Source organism: Dipteris shenzhenensis, chromosome 16 (assembly GCF_047967505.1).
Source record: "Dipteris shenzhenensis isolate YYH24624 ecotype China chromosome 16, Dip_SZ_1.0, whole genome shotgun sequence".
Taxonomy (NCBI): Eukaryota; Viridiplantae; Streptophyta; class Polypodiopsida; order Gleicheniales; family Dipteridaceae; genus Dipteris; species Dipteris shenzhenensis.
Window position 1 is genome coordinate 25,279,795 of NC_141611.1, and position 21,358 is coordinate 25,301,152.

General features: G+C 44.2%; 1 protein-coding gene across 1 annotated transcript in view; it reads left to right on the top strand.

The window, feature by feature from the left end:
• The first annotated feature begins 1,856 nt into the window (after positions 1–1,856).
• Positions 1,857–21,358, top strand: part of RUS3 (root UVB sensitive protein (Protein of unknown function, DUF647)) — a 114,209-nt gene continuing 94,707 nt past the window's right edge. Inside the window, exons 1-5 of the mRNA XM_087387361.1 lie at positions 1,857–2,003; positions 2,101–2,161; positions 20,335–20,394; positions 20,500–20,538; positions 20,634–20,696. Coding sequence (XP_087243487.1) covers positions 1,894–2,003; positions 2,101–2,161; positions 20,335–20,394; positions 20,500–20,538; positions 20,634–20,696 — 333 coding nt within the window. The 5' untranslated portion in view covers positions 1,857–1,893. The remainder of the gene's footprint in view (positions 2,004–2,100; positions 2,162–20,334; positions 20,395–20,499; positions 20,539–20,633; positions 20,697–21,358) is intronic.

Genomic DNA, 21,358 nt, shown 5'->3' on the forward strand with positions numbered 1-21,358 from the left:
TTTCGAGAAACACCGACTAGCTCTTGGTTTGATGCAGGGAAGGATATTCCCATTAAAGGGGTGTGATGGAATGTAATGCTCAGTTCTTCTTCGATTCCCCATAATCATCATCTAGAGGGAAGGCCTACTTCATGATGTTGATCTTGAGTGAAGGTGCTGAGAGTTCACGCTCAACATCATGTGATCATGTGTGCATAGCACCATCATGTGATCATATGAATGTGCATAGCACTAGCACTATATAAAGGAAAGGGTTAGATCCCCTAACCCTAACCCTAAATGGGTTTGTATATATTCTACATTTTCAACTAAATCTAGTGTACAGTTAGTCATTTGTGGTGTGCTCTCTAGCTGTGCCCTCTCTCCTCATCTCCACTCTTCTCCTCTCACCTCTTCATATTTTGTCAACAAGTGTCCATTGTTGGGGCACCTAAATAAATGGGATGGGCAAGTTGTCATGGGCAAACCTTTTACCCAACACCTCCAGCCCAAAATTGCATAAATCCTCAGTTGACATTTGGTGTGTAATGGGTTGGCACTGGAAGCTTGGCGTTATCTAGAAAGGAAGGTTTGCAACTTGCCTTGGAAACCTGGGGGCTGGTTCTCATTAGTTAGAATGGTTGTCTAGCGAGGGATGCAATTCAGTCTGTAAACAGCTTGACACTGGCCGCCTGATGCCAAAAAACCCGCTCTCTCATTGGTTAGAATGGTTGCCATTTAGGCTAGGAATACACCATCTGCCGGCCATCCTCCAAAAGGTGGTGTGAAGGGCTGTCATCCTAGTTGGCCCAATAGGAGGGATCGGCGCGGACACTCGGCCCATGAAGGCCACCCACACTCCATGGCCAACCACTCCAAGTGCCATACATGATTGGCCCATTCCATCTCCTCTGGCCGGTGTTGCACCAAAGCCCACAATGGTGACATAAGTTACGAGCATGATGATTGTTGTGGCTGGTGTGAATCACCATACTTGGCGGCGATTTCCAATTGTATTTCTTGGTGGGTGGGGGTGATTCTCCAATTCTATTTACGGTAGGCAGCCTAGGGAGATGTTTGGGTTTTCTCACACCCCCTTGAGCCACTTGTCATGAATATAAGCCCTTGATCTGGTTTCATCTTATGCCCTTGATTTCGTTAGATGTAAAATCTAAGTTTTTGACTAAAGCACTAAAAGCATATAGGTGCTTTTCGCAATAAAAAAACTATATAAACGTTTCAAACCTATTTGATTTGAAGAGATGGTCTACTTGATTTGCAAGTTTGGGCTTTGAGCCTTGCGATGACCTTATGCTCTACTCTCACAAGCGTAAAAGCTTGACTTACTACAGTGATCAAACTCCCATTTTCCCAGCACTGGCTAAGTGGAGAGTGAGAATGTTACGAGGGAGAGTGGATTCAGCTTCAATTTCGAGTTAGAAGTTACTTGCTCCACGATGGAAAGACTGCCTGCCACAAATCTAGTTCCTCCTCTATTGGTCTCAAGTTTCAACCCACCCTCAATATGCAAACATCTCGAGGCTTATATGCCACGTAATCTTTTTTTTTTTTCTCTCTTCCTTTGGATCTCAGTGAACTCCTCTATTATGCAAAGTTGTTTTTGAGCTCATTTTGAACACACAAGCTGCAACCCTGCACAATGTCTATTGCAGAGCAGAGCCTTGTGTGGGGGGAGGTCGACTCTTCAATCCTCCAATTGTATTTCTTGGTGAGTAATAGAGGAGGAAATAGAATTGGAGAATCACCCCCGGTCTCAAGGTTCAACGCAAGCAAACATCTTGAGGCTATATGCCACGTAATCTTTTTTTTTCCTTTTTCTCTTCCTTTGGATCTTAATTAACTCCTCTATTCTACAAAGTTGTTTCTGAGCTCATTCTGCTGCTGCCCTGTACAATGTCTAGTGCAGAGCAGAGCCTTGTGTGGGAGGAGCTCGATTGTGCACATTTGCATCCCGTGCGCACTGCTGCTTTGGCTGCCCACGGATCCTCTTTCCATCTGCTCCGGTAGTGCACCTTTTTGCTCTGTCTGTTCGGGAAATTTTGGATTTCGTTGTTGTCCTCAGAACTCACCTCTCACATGTTGAAAGCTCTGACACTGCAGCGAGAAAGGTGGTGGTTCGCTTCGGGCTTGGGCAAACTTGACATCTGCCTTTCTACCCGAGGCAAGTGACGATCCGAAACGTGTTTTAGCATCGGAGTCCACAATTATGCCATTCATCCTTCTCAGTTAGTAAGGAATCCAGGGATATCTCTTGTAGCTCAACATTTCTATAAGAGTACAGAGAAACAAAAGGAACTGGTGATCTACGGTATTCCACGGTGGGACAGTCATCTGTCACCTTTTATAGTTTTAAACATCCCGGAATTAAATTGAGCCGTAGCAAAGTAACACATCAAGAAGGTAGGGAAATGAGAAACTGAACATATGGCTGCATTAGTGTGGGTCATATCAGATACTTATCAGACTAAGTGTTAGCCATTTTCATGGGTTGTGAGATGATGTTTTGTGAAAAGGATTTCATCACTCGGAGCACGTAGCAAAGCTTGGTGTTATTCCTCTGCGGCACAAGATGAGTGAAATCTCAAATCCTTTGGAAGGTAATATTTACCTTTAAGTGCCTCATGTGAGTGAAAGCATCTGCCTCTTGAATTCAAACGACATTTTAGATGGCAACAAGGAAGTACAATCACCTTGGGAGGTAAACCTTCTGTGTGTTACTGGTAGGCAGTAGTTCCTCAAATTAAAAAAACAGAAATGGTCTTCAACGTGTAGCAACAATGAAGTATTACCGATAAGCTTGTTTGCCACTCCAGAGGCAGTAGTTCCTCTCAATCTTGGTCACAAGGCTAGCAATTTGATAGGTGGATCTGAGCTAGCTACGGTGATAGGTGAACCCCCACCCCCATTAGCATGAACCAAGATAGCAATGAGATCTTGAGAGTCTGCCTGCTGGGCCAAGGACATTCAAGAAAAGTATGTGGCTAAGACAGCTCGGATGCCATTATTGAGTAGGACAGCTCGGAGGCCATCATTGTGGAAGACTGTCTGTTTATAGTATACAGTTGGATTATGGATTTGTGATTAGTGTGTTGTGTTAAGATCTGTCCTATTTTGGTGTCTACTTGGCTGTACATACTCTTCCAGATTTGTGTGTATTTTACTCGCATGCACATGTTACTAGTACTATGATCTTTGAGTGTTGGTGATTTTGCCAAGTTAGGGTTAACACTTGAGAATCAGTTGTTCATGCTGACGATGGATGAGTCAACAATCACTCGGTAAAGGTGAAGTTACTCAGAGATCAACTGGTGGCATTGGTTATACGTGTGGGCCGTAATTAGTTGGCCATGCTCATGTTTGAGGCTTGGTCCATTAACATTCCAGGAGGCGGCTTGACGGAAGTTGTCCGATGAAGCTAGTGTTAGTTGCTTGGAGCAAAGGTAAGCTCGAAATAAGTCCAAGATTAAAAAAAAAAACGAGGACGGGACTTTCTTGATAGTGAGAAAAGAAGAAAAACAAGAAGAAGAAGTGCTACTATTGTGATCAGCTTGGCAAAGGGGAGGGTAAAGACAATGGTAATCTCATGGAATAAATTCTTCCGACAATGGGGACTCTTCTGATACTGAGAAAAAGAAAGAGTTTGTTGTAGTCTTTGAAAGACTTGTTAGAAACATGGTGAAGGGAGAGAGAGAGACAGTTAGGGTGTGAGGAAATAATGCTCAAATGAAGACATAATGAAAGGCTCTAATTCATTCATCAAGTGTGACAAGACAAGTGAAGTACAAGCCTTATGTAGGCTACTCACACACACTCTAGCACCTCATGATGACACGTGGCACTCACACAAGACTCACACACATAAACTAGTACTAGATCACCTGGTACTTCACACTAACACATCACATCACATCACCAATCTTTGGCTATGATATCTCCAACACCCCCTTTCAGAGCAAAGAGGTGTGAGACCCAACATGCAAGAGTAGACTGATCCCCCCTCCACCGCAATACTGCAAAGAGCAAGTCCAACTATCCAACACCTCCCGTGTGATAGTGACTTCTTAGTCAGCTTGCGACCGGCAAGGGCAAACCATCACTCGTCATCCCCCCTTACTCTGAACTGGGTGGTCAATACCATCAACCAAAGTAAAAGACAATACATTCATTTTTGGGGGACAATCCAGGGTAGAGTACCTCTTATTGACTCCAAATACCTTCAATTTAGAGGGACGACTCAACACAAACACAACATAGCATAGGGGCCTATGAAGCCCAACCTTGGTCAAATGGATCCTCGTCATCAAGAGAGAGGCCATGAACCTCTGCTGTAGCTGCATGTATCTCCTCTGGGGGCTTTTCAGGTTCAGCTTTGTCTTCAGCCAGAAGATTGGCATGATGCTTCTCTTGTTCTTTTGCTTTCTTCTTGAAGCAATGTGTCCTTTCCTTTTGCAAAACCTGCAAATAATGTTCTTGTTGGTCTTCCATTTGCTTGTGGAAGCAAATGCATGATCAATAGGAGAGGCAAGAGCGGCTTCCTTATTGCGACGATCCTTCTCAATGAGGAGGGTCACCATATCATCAAACGTGGTAGTGGCAAGACGAAGGATCTCAAGAGTCCTGTATGCAGAGGGGGATTTAGTGATGTAGTTAGCGAGCTGCCAAGATTGCTAAGGTGTTCGAGCCTGAGTATGCAAGTAGATAGAAGCAGCAATCTATGGACAATCTTTATGGGAATGCATTCGAGTGTCAGAAGAAGCAAAAATGCTTGGGTGGCATGATAGGAAGGTGACAACAGCCCTATTTCTCAGGTACCTGATTGTATCAGCACTGAGCTGTAGAATGCTTTATGTCTAGCCGTATCGCCTGCCAGATACCAATTTTACAGCCAAGGCAAACATTGTATCAAAAAAATTAGGCATTAAGAAGCATACCAGGCCCCATAATTGCCTCATGTTTTGAAATGTGGAGGTTGGAAATGCGTTCAGAAACATTTCCAAACATTTTAAAAGTTCTTAGATAGTACTACAAGCGATGGTCCTTTGTGCTGGAACAATGGCCATTTTCTCACAAATTAGCTAAATGTAAAAGCATTGAAACATTAAGAAAGGATGTCTCCAAGTAGCTTTTCCTAGGGAGCACCTTTTTAAATCGCTATGAGAGCTTCCCCTACAGCTGCACCTAGAAACGACCACATGAGAAGTTTTGGGCCTTTTTAGAGAGTTATTTCAACTTTAAGTGTACCATTAAAATATGATGATCATTGATTCTAAAGGCTAGACAATTTCTACAATCATGTGCATATATGTATGCATTCCTACAAGAGTTGCATGTGCGATGCGCTTGTGAGTGTGTGTACATGCAGGTATTCACACACGAGCACGTGTGCACTTCTACAAGAGTGCATATGCACATGTGATGTGCATATGAGAGTGGGACGTACATGTGCATGTATGCATGCTTTCCTACACGAGCACATGTATAGATGTGCATGTGTGTGCACATGCACGTGTGTGCCTCTATGCATGTGCATATATGCCTATGCATGCATGTATCCACCTTGTAATATGTGCACATGTGTATAGGCACTCAAGAGTGCCGATCCAGGTTCCGAACTTGCATTTCTTTCCAATTCATGTTCTTGTTGGTCTGTGCACGGCATCACCCTATCGTTTGTAAGATGCAAATGGCCAAGAGTTTCCTAGACATCTCAATGATATTTTCCGTCGCATATATTGGTTTGGGCATGCCGCATCGCCTAAAAAGCATCTTCCATGTCAAGTTTATTTCTACCATAATTGAAAGCAACACTGGCACCTGATTGTATCAGTTCACCATTGTCTCAGAAGGACTCCTTCCTTCACCTCGAGGGGGTCATGAGAGTGCCTCCTTGGGCTTTGATACCATGTTAGAGTACGGGATGCTTGCTGTGTTAACCTCACGCAGTGGAAGGATCACTCAACTTTTTCCAATCTCTCACTTATGTAGTGCAAAGATAATCTGAAATATGAACCCACAGTAAGGTGAAAAGAATAGTTGGGGATGATAGCAAAATAACTTCCATAACATGTGAAAGACCTACCAAATGGGGCCTGCAAACATACACCAGATGCTGGGCAAAGATGAGCCTTGAATGGCTATGCCAGACTGAGAACTGTAGGGTCTGATCTTCATTCCTGCCTTGCCTCAAGGAAAAGGCTTCAGTGAGATGTGGATCAGCCACAAAATGCCTCTATTTATAGGAGGCCGATTGGTTGCAGACAGGAGGCTGGTCCAAACAAATCAATCCTCATTTGTAATAGACTCCCGTTCTGGCCGACCAAATGGCAAACCAGATCTTCCCTGATTTAGGGTGGCGTACCTCTGAAGACCAGGCCTCCTTCCTGCCTGTCATGCCTACGAATAGGCCGGTAGCCCGAACAGATCTGTTCGCCCTTTGTCAGCAGCAGGCCCTCCTAAACAGCCCTGTGATTAGGGCATCAGAACCACTTCTCTCCCTTGATTCCTGCACATTCTCTACCCTAGTCTACTGCCCCTATTTGCTCCTCATAAGGGGGCTCACAGATCGTGCAGTGACTCCCAACACTCTAGAAAAAATGTCGGTAAAGAACTGAATAGCCCTATGGGCTCATAATCCCACTCATTGGAATCATACTAGCTTTCAACATCTGCGTGAGGTGAGCACTGTAAGAATTGTCAGCTGTGGCTACCCTATATCTAGATGGTGTAAAACTCATGGAAAAGACATGGAAATAGATAACTGAAACTGAAGATGACCACGGCATTAGATCTGTTGATCAGAATAGCCAGCTGGCATGCTAAGTTTTGTGCATGAACTCACCGTGTGATCAGTATCAGATGCGCAATAAACAATGATAAATAAATGTGGGGGATGAAAATGAATATGCACAAATGTTTAATTGAGACATAAATGGGTACAGTTACCTGTAAAATCCAGAGCTCCAATGAGCATAACACCACAACCAACATTTTTCTATTTTTGTGTAGAAAAATGCCATGATAAAAAGACTATTCAATTTAGAACTTGAAAATTCATATTAATCGAGGTCCCAAGCAGGCTGAGCATGTCTATCCCAAACACTCGACATGTAGCAACTCCATACCCACATGTCCTTCCTTGCTGTCCCATCATTGCACAAATATCATCCTATGAAGCAAATGGAGGCTGAAAATCTAAATGCATCTGGAATGTCACACTGTCAGATAACATGTGGTGATCATCAAGCATCACATCAAGATAAGTATCTTGTTCATCTAGCAAAGACTGGACTACACAACATGAATTTCAAAATCAATTATTCTGTGATGTTATATTATTATTGTTTATCAGATTTCGCTCATATATAAGACAATATGTGCCCCTAACGAACTTTTAATGAAAATTCCTATTACTTAGTCCTCTTCCAAGTCACACAGGGACACAAGAGGGGACTTTTGGTGTTGATGACATAATCTGACTATCATGAGAGACAAAGTGAAGGCTGATTTCTCCACCACATCTGAACTGACATATTTGGGTTTGGTTCATTACTGTTACAAACAGTGAATATTAGCAGGCAAATGATGACACCTTCATGTCCTAGACTAGATATACTAGAGAATTATTACATAAATCAACGTGCAGGACAGGAAACCAGCGACAGATCCAATTGAAACAGGACTCAAAATAGTATTGGGGAGTCAGCAGACTCAGCTAATGCCACATTCCACAGAAACATCGTGGATGGTGTCATTAATTATGCCCAACAAGGCTCGATGCTTCAATTGCTGCTAGAATGCTTAGGTGGTACATGCATAGCTCAACAACCAGACACTGGAAGGCAGCCAAGAGGGTACTCAGGCACATGTCAATTTAGCATGTAGTATGCTACCAGTTGTGACTTCTACCTATGTGGTTTCTTCAATTTTGATTGGGAAGATGATTAAGATACTCACGTAAGCAAAAATTTGGGAATAAAATTTATATATGGTATTGTTTATTGTGGTGTATTTCATGGTCAGAGAGTTTCAATCCATAGCTGCACTTTCATCCAGTGATGGTGAAAGCAAGACAGCAAACAAATAACAGCAGAACTCATTTGGTTCAGGTGATTGGTGTTTGGATTTGCTCATGCACATGACTTGGCGACTCCACTTTACAGTGACAGTCAAAATTGCAATTGGCATGGCCAAGATTCTGTATGTGTGAAGCATATAAAGGTGTGCTATTATCTTAAACATGAGAGAGTACAGGTGGGTTGCATTGATCTCATTTACCGTGCTGTGGTGGACAGCATAGAAGAAAAGTTTACGAAGTCCTTTCCAAAGAAGAAGCTGCCATCTTCATAAAAGGCTAGGCATGAGAGAGAATGAAAAAAAATATGAGTAATGTGTAATTCAGCTTTTCTTTTACTCTTGCTTTTCTCACTTTCCCCTTTCATGAAACATGTCACACCATCAAACAGTGGTTGAAGTGATTCAAGAGAGTCATTGAACTTCTGCTTTTGCATCCTCCAACCTATTGTGTTCTTTAGTTTTTGTGTTTCTGATCCCAAGTTGCTTTTCTCTGTGTATTTTGCTTCATTCCATACTGTAATTCTGTTGGAAATGAAGGATAGAATCTCTCTAACCTCACAACCTACGTGGAATAGGAACAGCTCCGTTTCACACTCAATGACACCACACATGAAAGACCTCACCCAGAAGATAGAGCATAAACAGTACACAAGAGAGAGAAAACTCTGATAGGATTCCTCCACCAAATAGTGGGTAAGACAAAGCTAAAAGTGAGCACAAAAGACCAGCAAGGGCTGAAAGGCAAAACTGAGAACTCTTATAGGTGATCTCCTGCTCCGCGCTGCCTCTTCAGGCTTTCAGTGGCTGATGGAGAATAAGGGAGTAGGGGGGGCTTTGTGAGAGAGAATGAGAACAAGAGTGAGCAAAGAGTGAGCTGAACGTAGGTCACTCAATAGTGAACTGAATGAAGTGAAGTACAAAGAAGAGATGAGGGGTTTTGTCTAAGTGACAAAGTATCCCATGAGAGGGGTGAAAAGATGCAAGTGAAGAGGAAAGTAACACCAATGGCAGCTCGGGCTTGGTCAAAGTCTCCCTTAAACCCAGAGCAAAGAGAAAAAGCGAGGAGAGAAGACTTGTGTTTTGGTTGCCTTCAATCTCATCAGTGGAAGGATTGTCCACGAAACAAGGATCGTCGGATGGCTGAGATGGTAGTCTCAGAATGCAACGTGAAAATGGAGGGAAGTCCCAGAGCGGAACAGATGCAGATTCAGCTAGCGGGATCTTCTCAAAGGTCAGTACCATGTTTGTTATGTGTGTCTGTTGCTAAGCTAGTAACGAGTGCACCTGATAACATCCTATCTAGGCCCGCAGCAACGGGATATACATCCTTTAATGATACGGAGTTAATTAAGATGAAAGGGCAAGTGGCCAATCATGATGTCATTGTGTTGTTTGACTCGGCGTCAACGCACAATGTGATTAACTCCAAGCTCGTGAAGAGGCTGAAGTTAAAGACTAGCCCATCTGACTATGCGTATACAGTCAGGATGGCAGATGGAAGTTCAACTGAAGTATTGGACCAAAGGGTTATCCAGATGGAGCTTCGTATTCAGGACTATGCTGAGAAGCTTGATTTTGAAATGACTAAGCTTGCTCATGCAGATATAGCCCTGGGTATGGCGTGGCATTTTAGGAAGAATCCAGCCATTGATTGGAAAAAGCATGTATATCAATTCAAGATGAATGATGTGCTTTATGTCTTACGAGGTGAAAAAGATATACCTCAGGGACCGTTGGTTTCCGTGATGGAAATCCCAAAAGCTCAAGAAGAGTTTTTATTCCTTTGTACGGCATCGGTAGAGCCGGTTGTTGATTCTTCGGCTAGCAGTGATGTTGTTCAAAGTGGTGAGACGGCCAAGCTGGCTAATCTAATAGCAGAGGAGTTCTCTGAATGTTTTAGGGATGAGTTACCTTATGGGTTACCTCCAGAGCGGAATGTTCAGCATAAGATTGAACTGATCCTGGGAGCAGAACCTGTAAATAGACCTCCCTATAGAATGAGTTTTACTGAAGAGGCGAAGGTGCGTGGACAATTGGAAGAATACCTCAAGTTGGGGCAGATTCAACCAAGTTTCTCACTCTTTGCTTCGCCAGTGATATTAAAGAAGAAAAAGGATGATACGTTTCGCCTCTGTATAGATTACAGAGCATTGAATAATACCACTGTTAAGCACAGGTATCCGATGGCTCGGATTAATGATTTGCTAGATGCATTACATGGAGCCGTGATTTTCAGCAAGATAGATCTTAAGTGTGGCTACCATCAAATCCGGATTAGAGCTGAGGATGTGCATAAAACCGCTTTCAGAAGCAGGTTTGGTCATTATGAGTTTTTGGTAATGCTCTTTGGACTTACCAATGCTCCGGCTACATTCGTCATGCTTATGAACGATTTACTACGTCCGTATATCGGAAAGTTTGTAGTACATTTTATTGACGATATTCTAGTGTTCAGTAAAAGTATTACTGAGTATCGTGAATACTTAAGAATAGTGTTCAGTACTTTGAGAAAAGCCAGTCTTTATGTAAATAAGAAGAAAACTATACTGTGTATGGTTAGACTTGAATACTTAGGATTCATAATTACTCCAGAGGGGGTAGAAATGGATCCAAAGAAAGTGGTTGCGATACTAACTTGTCCAATCCCTCAGAGTCTGACCGCTTTACGATCATTCTTGGGATTTGTCCAATTTTATCGAAGGCATATCAAAGGATATTCCGAAATAGTATCGCCATTGACTGATTTGACCTCAGATAAAGTACCTTTTATATGGGGACAGAATCAACAAGAAAGTTTAACACCATAAAACAAGCTGTGGTCACAGGATCGGTGTTAAAAAGAGTTGATTCCCAGAAACCATTTTTCCCAGAAACCGATGCAAGTGGCATTGCGGTAGGAGCGGTTCTTCTTCAAGAGGGAAGGCCAGTAGCCTTTGAAAGCAAGAAGCTTTCTCCCTCTCAGCGAAATTGGCCAACTCATGAATTGGAGTTGTATGCTGTTATCCATGCTTTGAAAACATGGAGGCATTATTTGTATGGTTCAGAGTTTTATGTGGATGGGGATCATGATACTCTGAAACATTTTTGTAAACAACCTGACTTGAGGGGCCGCCAAGCTAGGTGGGCAGAGCTCATGCAGGAGTTTAATTTGACGATTCGGTACCGAAGAGGGAAGGATAATAAAGTTGCTGATGCGTTGTCTCGCATTATGCACTATATGAGTTTTACGATATTAGAGAGTGCTCTAATGACCGAGATTAGAGAAACTCAAAAGGTGGACGAGTTTGTCCAGAGCGTATGGCCTAAAGCTCATGTGTTTAGACCCGGGAAAGAAAAGGATGATCTGGCATCCAGAAAAGGCCAAACATATGCAAGATATACCATAAGGGATGGTATGCTGAAAAGAAATGGCAAGGTTGTAGTACCTAGTCAGAATGATCTCAGGCAGAGAGTCATTCGACAGTGCCATGATAGCCCATGTGCGGGACACCCAGGAGTCGAGAAGACATATGATCTCGTGAAGCGAGATTTCTTTTGGCCAAGGATAAAAAAGCATATTCATGAATATGTGACATGGTGTTTTTCGTGTCAGGTAAGCAAGGCCGAGCGGGTGAAGCCACCCGGACTTTTACAACCCTTGGAGATACCATTAAGTAAGTGGGAGAGCATTTCCATGGACTTTATTGTAGGGCTGCCTACGACACAAGGTGGATATGATTCTATCCTTGTGGTGGTTGATCGTCTAACCAAGATGGCTCACTTCATTCCGACTAGAGAGTCTGTTAGTGTCCCGCAAGTGGCGGATTTGTTTATTAGACATATATTTCGTCTGTATGGATTGCCTAGATCCATAGTGTCAGACAGAGATGTCAGATTTACCGGTCATTTTTGGACAGCGGTATTTGAGACACTAAGGAGTGAGTTGGGAATGAGTAGTGGGGATCATTCTGAAACGGATGGTTAGACGGAGAGAGTTAACCAGATTCTAGAGGATATGCTGAGGACATATGTGTCATTGAGGCAACATACGTGGGACAAGTGGTTGCCATTGTTAGAGTTTGCCTATAATGATAGAAAACATTCCTCTACGGAGTTTAGTCCGTTTGAATTGAATTATGGCTATAGACCAGCAAATACAACTACAGTTGGAATACCTCAGAGAGTGCCTAGTGCCGCGAACTTTGTGGTTTAGATGCGGGAGATGCTAGCACTTGCGAGAGCGGCTATGGATAGAGCCAAGGCGTATGCGGATGAAAACCGGTCTATAAGAGAATTTAAGGAAGGAGAAAAAGTTTTTCTCAGAGTTCCTTCGCACTCGAAGTCGTTAACTTCAGGAGAGTGTGCTAAGTTATCACCTCGATACTGTGGGCCGTGGTTAATTCTAAAGAGAATAGGCAAGGTAGCCTATAAATTAGAATTGCCACAGGGTTGCAAGGTGCACCCAGTGTTTCATGTTTCTCGTTTAAAGAAATTTTTGCATGCTGGTGACTCACTAATCGAAGGTGTGGTTTTGTTTCAGGAGATAGAGGATAATGCAAGGCGCAAACCAACAAGAATCCTGGACCGAGGAACAATGCAAGTGCGCAATCGGAAGATACCCACGGTGTTGGTTGCATGGCATGGTCTGCCTCTATCAGAAGCTACCTGAGAATCCGTATACCAGTTGCGGAGAGTGTTCCCAGACTTTATCATCGAGGATGCTGATGTCTGAAGAGGGAAGGAATGTTACGCTCTAGCTGAGGTGGCATGACCTCGGAAGAATCAGTCGACATTTCCCTTAAGGATCTACGTTTGTAATATATTTGTTTGCGCTTCATGTAAATGATCGGGAGGGAATTAATGTCAAGGTCCTAGGTGAGGGCTGATAGCACCAGACTAGGTGGATCTAAGGCTAAGGGCCTAATGCAAGCAATGTGCCTAGGGGCAAAGGAAATTAAAGTATCCCATGAGAGGGGTGAAAAGATGCATTAGGAAAGGCCCTATGATGATGACATGTGGCATCTAGATCCATCTAGGGAGATGGGGCTTGTTGGGAGTTAGTGAGAGAGGGAGAATGGACTTTTCACGTGATTTCTGATTTTCGATTTCTCTGAGAGCTCTCACGCTCTAGCAAGGATTTGGCTTGGAGGATATTTTGTGGTGCTACTCCCGTGATTTGCAGTAGTAAAGAGGATAAGTTTGTGTCAGTGTACAAGGTAGTGATCAATCACCAAAAGGAGATAAGTTTAGGGCACTGCGAAATGCCTCAAACTTCTCACGTGGAAGTGCTTTGGTGAAGATGTCTGCAACATTGTCATGTGTTGACACATAGATCATATTGATCTCCCCTTCTGGGATTATGAAAATGGAGATGAAGCAAGGCCATATACAGTGGCTACAACTGTCACTCCTACAGATGGAGGCAGGGGTAGAGGTCAAAATGCAGCACAAGTAGTTGGAGCTGCTGCTCCAGGGTCTTCCATAGCAGAACAGAAAAGATGGGATTCTAGAGATGCACAAGCTCTATCAGTGATTTCTCTTTCTGTCAAGAGGTTCACTATTCCTCACATTCGGTCATGCAAGACATCAAAGGCAGCTTGGGAGATATTGGAGAGTATGTTTGCAGCAAGAAATGATGCCAGAGTTTCTTTTTTGAAGCGAGAGCTTTCTCATACGCATATGGATGAGGGAGATTCCATGAATACTCACCTCACAAAGCTTCAGGATTTGAGGAAGCAATTACTGAACATTGATGAAGTCATTCCAGATTCAGAGATGATTACCACCACTCTGAATTCTCTTCCTGAGTCCTATCTTGGTTTCCACACCTTGCTGAATTGTCATTGACACTGAATACTTGGTCTTTTGACAGTGGTGCTTCAAAGCACATCACTTCTAAGCAGGTGTACGGAACAGTACTGCCGGCCGTATTGTTGTACGGATGAACATCGTACGGATGACGGCCTTGATGGAGGTACGGATTTGTATGGTTGGCGGAAGGAGGTGCTGCAGTACGGAAGGTGATGCTGCAGGTGTACGGACCTGACAGCTTGTACAAAACGGGACACTCTGCAGTACGGAGTACGGACGAGAGCATGGCTGACGTGCAGTATGGACTTCTCACGGGAGCAATGTATGGGCGTCACTTCAGATCTGTGTAGAACCGTACGGCGGTACGGAATCCGTACAGTCGTACGGACTGTACAGAATGTTGATCCTGAGCTGGAGCGAGCTGAAGTACGGGAGCTGAGAGCAAATGCGGGAGCTAGGAGCAGGTCCGGGAAGGAGAACTGCGCTGATACCAAATGTGAGAGAGATTGAGAACAAAAGTGAGCAAAGAGTGAGCTGAACGTAGGCCACTCAATAGTGGACTGATTGAAGTGAAGTACAAAGAAGAGATGAGGGGTTTTGTCTAAGTGACAAAACCCTATTTAATCACTAACCGTAGTTAGGGATTAGACTGTGGTTAGGGGAAAAAACCTCTAAGAGGGAAAAGTGCCCCTAACCCACTTATTACATTACATTGGCCACTGCCTAGAATATAATAATAATTCTAACAGGCTTTATATAGCCCCTGAACCAAGCCTGCTACCTGTAAAACCGACCAGCAAGGGGGCCGACCCCCTGCCATTTACCTCATTTTGAGCAGCCTGTGGGCAAACCAGCAGGTTGGTTCCTGGCCTGCCTGTTTGCCCTATAAAAGGGCCTCCTTCAGGGTCCTTTGGGATGCTGCCTTGCTGTGCATATGCAGCTCCCACACCGCCATGGGTTCCCCACAAACCCCCTATGATCCAATGCTCCTTTGTCCCCTCCAATAGGTGACAAAGGTGCATATGCAGATCTTCCTCTGGAGGTGCTTCCACACCGCCATGGGTTCCCCACAAACCCTCTATGATCCAATGCTCCTTTGTCCCCTCCAATAGGGGGCTCACAGGTGGGGTCATTGTTCTCTAACACTCCCTGTCAATAACACAACTGTGGGCCGATCCCCATGTGTCGAATGAGGTGTTCCATCTGCTCCTATGAGAGGGCCTTTGTGAATATGTCGAAAAGGTTGTTCGTGGTCGGACAATACATCAGCTCCATGACGTCATTGATGATGAGCTCCCATACGAAGTGGTAATGGTCTTCGATGTGCTTTGTCCGTGCATGAAACACTGGGTTCTTTGTGATGGCTATGCAACCCTGGTTGTCGCACATGACCACTGTCGCCTCCTCTTGAGTCACGTCCATATCCTCAGTATCCACCTGAGCCACAACATCTCACATGATGCAGTACAAGAAGGTTGGTACTCAGCCTCTGTAGAAGAAAGGGCAACTGAGGTTTGTTTCTTGCTTAGCTAGGAAATGGCCCCTGATGCAAGCACAAAACAATACCTTGAAATCGAATGCTTGGTGTCGCTGTCACCTGCCCAATCTAAGTCATAGAATCCGCCTAACTCAATCCTTGTGGTGCATCTAATCCCATATGTTCAAGTACCCTTCAGATACCTCAGGACTCGTAGGCTTGCTTCTAGTGATTCTCCCTGGGTTTCGCAGAAACTGACACAAGAGCCCAACGGCAAAGGAGATGTCCCGCTTGGTCTTGGCTAGATAAAGCAGACTGCTCACCAATGGTTGATATCTGTTGGCATCTACCAGTTTTGAAGAATCATGAATGTTCAACTTCTACCCGACGTCCATCGGTGTTTCGGCCTCCTTGCAGTCCTCCATCTCGAATTGCTTCGACAATACTTCTCCTACGAGTTGAAAATGCTGTCCTTGTTTTGCTTGACCTCGACCCCAAGGATGTAGTGGAGAGATCCCAAGTCTGTCATCTCGAAATCCTTCATGAGCAGCTTCTTGACTTGAGAGATCTTCGTGATGTGGTCACTGGTAAGGATCAGATCATCAACGTATAAATCAGAACAAACCTTTGTCCGCCCTTTGAAAAGAGATGGAGATTTGCGTCCGATGGGCTTTGATTCAAACCGATCTGCAAGAAGTACTCATCGATCCATTGGTACCACACTCTTGGGGCCTGTTTCAGCCCATATAATGCTTTCGTCAATTTGCATACGTTGGAAGCGGACCTTGAAACTTGAAAACCGGGTGGTTGATCCACATATACTTCGTCGTCTAGGGTTTGGTTTAAGAATGCTGACATCACGTCCATTTGAAATATGGTCCAACCGTGATGGGCAGCCAAAGCAATCACCGTTCGAATAGTGACCATCCGGGCTGTGGGGGCAAAGGTCTTGTCGAAGTTAAGTCCCTCTGATTGAGCATAGCCTTTCACAACCAATCTTGCTTTATACTTGTCCAAGCTCCATCACACTTGAACGTAAGCTTGTACAGTGACATGGTATTGATTACCTTCCACTTGTAGGGTTTGTCCACCAAGTCCCACTTGTCATTTTTCAGAATGGCGTCCATCTTTGCCTTCATGGCAGCTTGCCACTCTGGTATATCTTTCGCCTCCTCAAAGGTCCACGGCTTGTTAAGCTGAGCCACCATGGTGAAGTTGGTTGAGGGTGTAGACATATTGCGTTGTGACCGTCGAACTCTAGAACTCGTCTCGAGAATGTCCGTGACCCGAGATTCCTGCAAGGTCTTAGATACCATGTCAATAACTTCCTATCACTAGAAGTTGACTTTGGGGGTCGCTTTGGTGCATCTGGCTCCTTCTCTAGTTCCTAGCAATCTTCAGTCATCTTTACGTCTATAATGGTCAACTTGGGAGCCGGAACTTTGGGAACTTTGATGACCTCTTCTTCTGCCTGAGACGTTGCTCCCTTAAAGATCATGTCCCTACTGATCAATATTTGTTTCTTCACCGGGTCGAAGACTCAATATGCCTTAGATTCTTCATTGTACTTGACAAAGACACACTTCTTGCTCTTGGAATCCATCTTTGACTTGTCGTCTGTATGCACATATACGAATGCATCAGAACAAAAAATCCTCAAATGAGAGTTAGTGGGCTTTCTACCATAGTAAGCTTCATAAGGCATCATATTTGCAACGGCCTTGGTCTTGGTCCTGTTGAGGATGTGAACTGCAATGATGACTGTTTCACCCCAATAAGCTTTCGAGAGATCCCTCCCTTTGATCATGGTCAATCCCATCTCTGCAAGTGTTCTGTGCTTTTGCTTAGCAACCCCATTTTGTTGAAATGTGCGTGCACAAGTAAGCTGATGCTTGATCTCATGCTTCTTGCAGAAAGAATTAAACTCCCCCCTCGATTAGCACAGAATGCTTTGATATCCTTCCCTGTTTCCTTCTCTACGTGGAAATTCCATTATTTAAATTTCTCAAATGCTTGAGACTTCTTGGCCAGGTAGTATATCCAAGTCATGCAACTAAAGGTCATCCACAAATAGAAGAGAATATCTTGAACCTGTATTTATGAGTTTGTTGCCATTGGTCCCCAACTGTCGGAGTGGACCAGTTCCAATGGTCCCTTAGCCCTTGATGCAGTCCCTTGTGGGAAACTCTCCCTGTGCTGCTTGCCCTCCAAGCAAGCTTGGCAAACTTTATTCGTGCCTGTGATTGGTGGAAGTCGTCGGCCTTGCCTTTGGAGTCCTTGGGCTTACTGTGCGTGTCCTTTGCCAGAAGTGCTTTATCGTCGTCCTTGTTGTACGATTTCTCTCGGGCTTCCTCCTACATTGACAAGGGCCCATGCTCTTTGAATGTCAGGGGCTTGGTCCTTTCTCCTGCTAATACGGTGGTGACGAATCCCTTGAAGTTGCGCGGTAGCATCCCAAATGTTAGTAGTGCCAGTCGACTAGACCACCTTCTGACAAACCGATGCCAGTTGATCTCGTACCACTTTGACTTTCGTAAAGTGGTCATGTACCGACTCTCCCTTGTCCATGCTCATATGGAAAAGCTAGTGCTGTAGAGTGAGTATACGAGGAGTGTTATCTGTTTTGTACAAGTCCTTCAGACTGGCCCATGCCTCTACTGGCGTATCTGCCATCTGGATATGAGGAATCACAGAGTCTGCGGTCATCCCTATGATTAAAGCTAGGACTTGGGCATCTCTATCCTCCCATGCTTCAAGTTCATTTCTACCGGCTCAAGAATCCTGTCCTTGTTGTCATGTTTGAAGACTGACGGGTAGTGAGTAAGAAAGAACAGCTCCTTTTTGAAAATGGATGCTTGAATGCATTGCTCCAACAAGCTGGAGAAAGGTCAGACATTGAAGATGCCTATGAGGAGCAACGCCAAATTTTAGCTACATATCATCAACAAACACGAGATGCACAGGCTGCACTTCAACATATCCAAGAAGAAGGTCGCATTCATACTACTGATCAAAATTTTGTGGGCCTAGCTGATCGAAATTCCTCCACGCGAACTATGATGCAGATCTTCCCTTAAAGAGCTTGGCCCCTATTCTCTCAGTCCCCTCTGCACCTTCATCTTCAGCACTGCCCATGAAGAGTTCACTGTAACTCACAGAAACTACATGATGCAAAACAATTCTAATGAGTACATGATCATTGATATAACAATTATTCAAAAAAATGCAAGAAATTGGCATGCACTCGTAAAGATATCTATTCATTCACCGGAAGAGCTTCCAACATTCATGGGTGGTGATGCTACCATGGGCACAGCAATTTCTATCCTTGGTGGTGGCAGCCGTTGTTACTCATGTGTACGAGGGTAAGATGCAAAGTCAACTGCAATGTTGAGCACAAACTTTGCATACAAAATATTTCCAAAGTATGCATACAAAATATTTCCAAAGTATAATGGGATGCATCTGCTATAAGGCTTCTTTGAATGCACCATCAATGTGAATTCTCCTTTATAGCTCTGTTTTTGTAGAGTCTGGTGGGCCAATGTCTATGTGCAACATCACTACTCTCCCAAACTTGGGCTATGTCTTCATTGGTGACAACGGTTTTCACGCGCTCCCACTTCCAACCCTGTGGATCATGGTAGGGACTAGCACTGGCAATTGTGCATGCCTCTTGGCTCCTTGTTGGTTGCTTCCCCTGCTTTCGTTTTGTAAGCTTCCACAAGCTTCTGGGCCACAAGGTGACTCCGGATCTTTACCTTCTAGATGGGGTACTTTGTCCCATCCAGCTTCCGGGACTCTCCAAAGTTAGGGATGGTATAAGAGGGAACATGACTAGAGGAGGAAGTATGAAGAGCAGAGGAATAAGAGGTTTTTGACTTCAACATGTCTGCTGCAAATCACACAGCAAAGAATCTCCATATAGAGCGCGTGGTAGATGCAAACCTGATTCGAATCAGAGTCTCTTTCAAGAAGAACTCCTTCATTCTATGTGAGAGCATCTAGATCTGAGAACCGTGCTCTGATACGATGTTGGAAATGAAGGATTAGAATCTCTCTAACCTCACAACCTATGCAGAATAGGAACAGCTCTGTCTCACACTCAATGATGCAGACCACACATGAAAAACCTCACTCAGAAGATAGAGCATAAACAGCGTACACAAGAGAGAGAAATCTCAGATATGATTCCTCCACCAAATAGTGGGCAAGACAAAGCTCAAATTGAGCACAAAAGACCAGCAAGGGTTGGAAGGCAAACTGAGAACTCTTGTAGGTGATCTCCTGCTCTGTGCTGCCTCTTCAGGCTTTAGTGGCTGATGGAGAATGAGGGAGTAGGGGGGGCCCTGAACCAGGCCTGTAAAACCGACCAGCAAGGGGCCCGACCCCCTGCCCTTTGCCTGGTTTTGAGCAGCCTGTGGGCCGACCAGCAGGTCAGCTCCTGGCCTGCCTTGTTTGCCCTGTAAAAGGGCCTGCTTCAGGGCCCTTTGGGCTGCTGCCTTGCTGTGCATAAGCAGCCCCCAGATCTGCCTCTGAAGGTGCTTCCACACAGCCATAGATCCTCCCCAAATCCCTTATGATCCAATGTCCTGTGGTCCCCTCCAATTGGGGGCTCACAGGTGGGGTCATTGATCTCTAACAGATTCTTCATCGCTTCTTTGAGCACAGAGAGTGTGCACAAGAGTTTAGGAGAGGTAGACATAGAAGCAAGGGATTGTGATCTATTCAAACGATCAAATCGTGCCAATACAATGAAGGATGCATTGGTCCATTATATTTTCATTCACAACAGTGTGGCCAACGTGAAATCATGACTCTTTCATTCATGGCTTTATAAAGTGACCTTATTGATGGTAATTTTGTAGCTATTTTGCGATAACCTCATCAGTTGTCCATGAACTGGTGGGCATAAGGCATTTGCATGACTGAATGGTGTTCTTACTTTTCCCCCTTAATTCTAAGTAATAATAATAATGTCTTTTCTTGGACAGGGCTATCCTGACAGTGTTACATCAGACTACTTGTCATTTCAACTATGGGATACACTGCAGGTCCTCTCATTGTTATGGCAACAAGATATCACGTACTATTCCATTTTTTAAAAGGGTCATTTTTTTGGGGGTCTTTACGTGTGGGCTGTTGTCCTATCTTTGCAGGGGTTATCCACATATATTCGTAGTATGCTGTCAACACAAGTAAGTTGTGAGCATTCCAATGTTCGAATCACAAAGGTATGTTGTACATGTATGACAGAGTGACCAAATGTTTTGCTAATATTTGCTTATTTCAGGCACTGCTAAGTGGTATTGGTGTAGGACAAACAGCAGCCACTGTCATGGGCGCCACATTTCAAGTATGTTGCTATCTTTTAAGTTCTCAGAAAGGTCGCAGTTTAACTTTTATCCTAATTATGAAGGAACAAAGTTCTGCTAAACTTGTTAATCTGAATGTTAAAAGATTCTCCATTTGTTCGAATCGCTTAAGGTTCTATGCTTGTTTTTCCTTGCATGAGGCAGCCCTGCTATATTTTGGGCTATTACTGTTTAGAGCTCTTGTTGAAGACTAGATGTAGGAAAGAGGCTGAACTAGAGGATGTGGAAAGAGGGGGAGGGAGGTGTCTGAGAAAACACCATGCATATTTGATCAACCAGAAGCTAGTAAATCACGAGACTAGTACAAATGCTTGCAAACCGAAGGCACACAGGGTTGAACAAAGGCTAGATGTCTTGCAACTTTAGCTTTTGCCCAAAGAGGCTGAAATATCAAGTCTACAATTGTGCTTCCCGAGCCTTGCTCTCCACAAGGTCAGTGGAGGATGACACAGCATAGGATGGGATGACGGGGGATGGGGAGGAGCTGCCATGTGAGCAGCAATCTGGCTGCCACATGGGCAGATTTTAGGGCAGCTACATGGGCCACCCTTGTCAGCTTTTAGGGCTGATTGTCTGTCCTGTTTTAGGGCTGACAGAAAGGCTGGACTGAGCTCCAGTCATGAGCACATTCAGTGGGGTGATG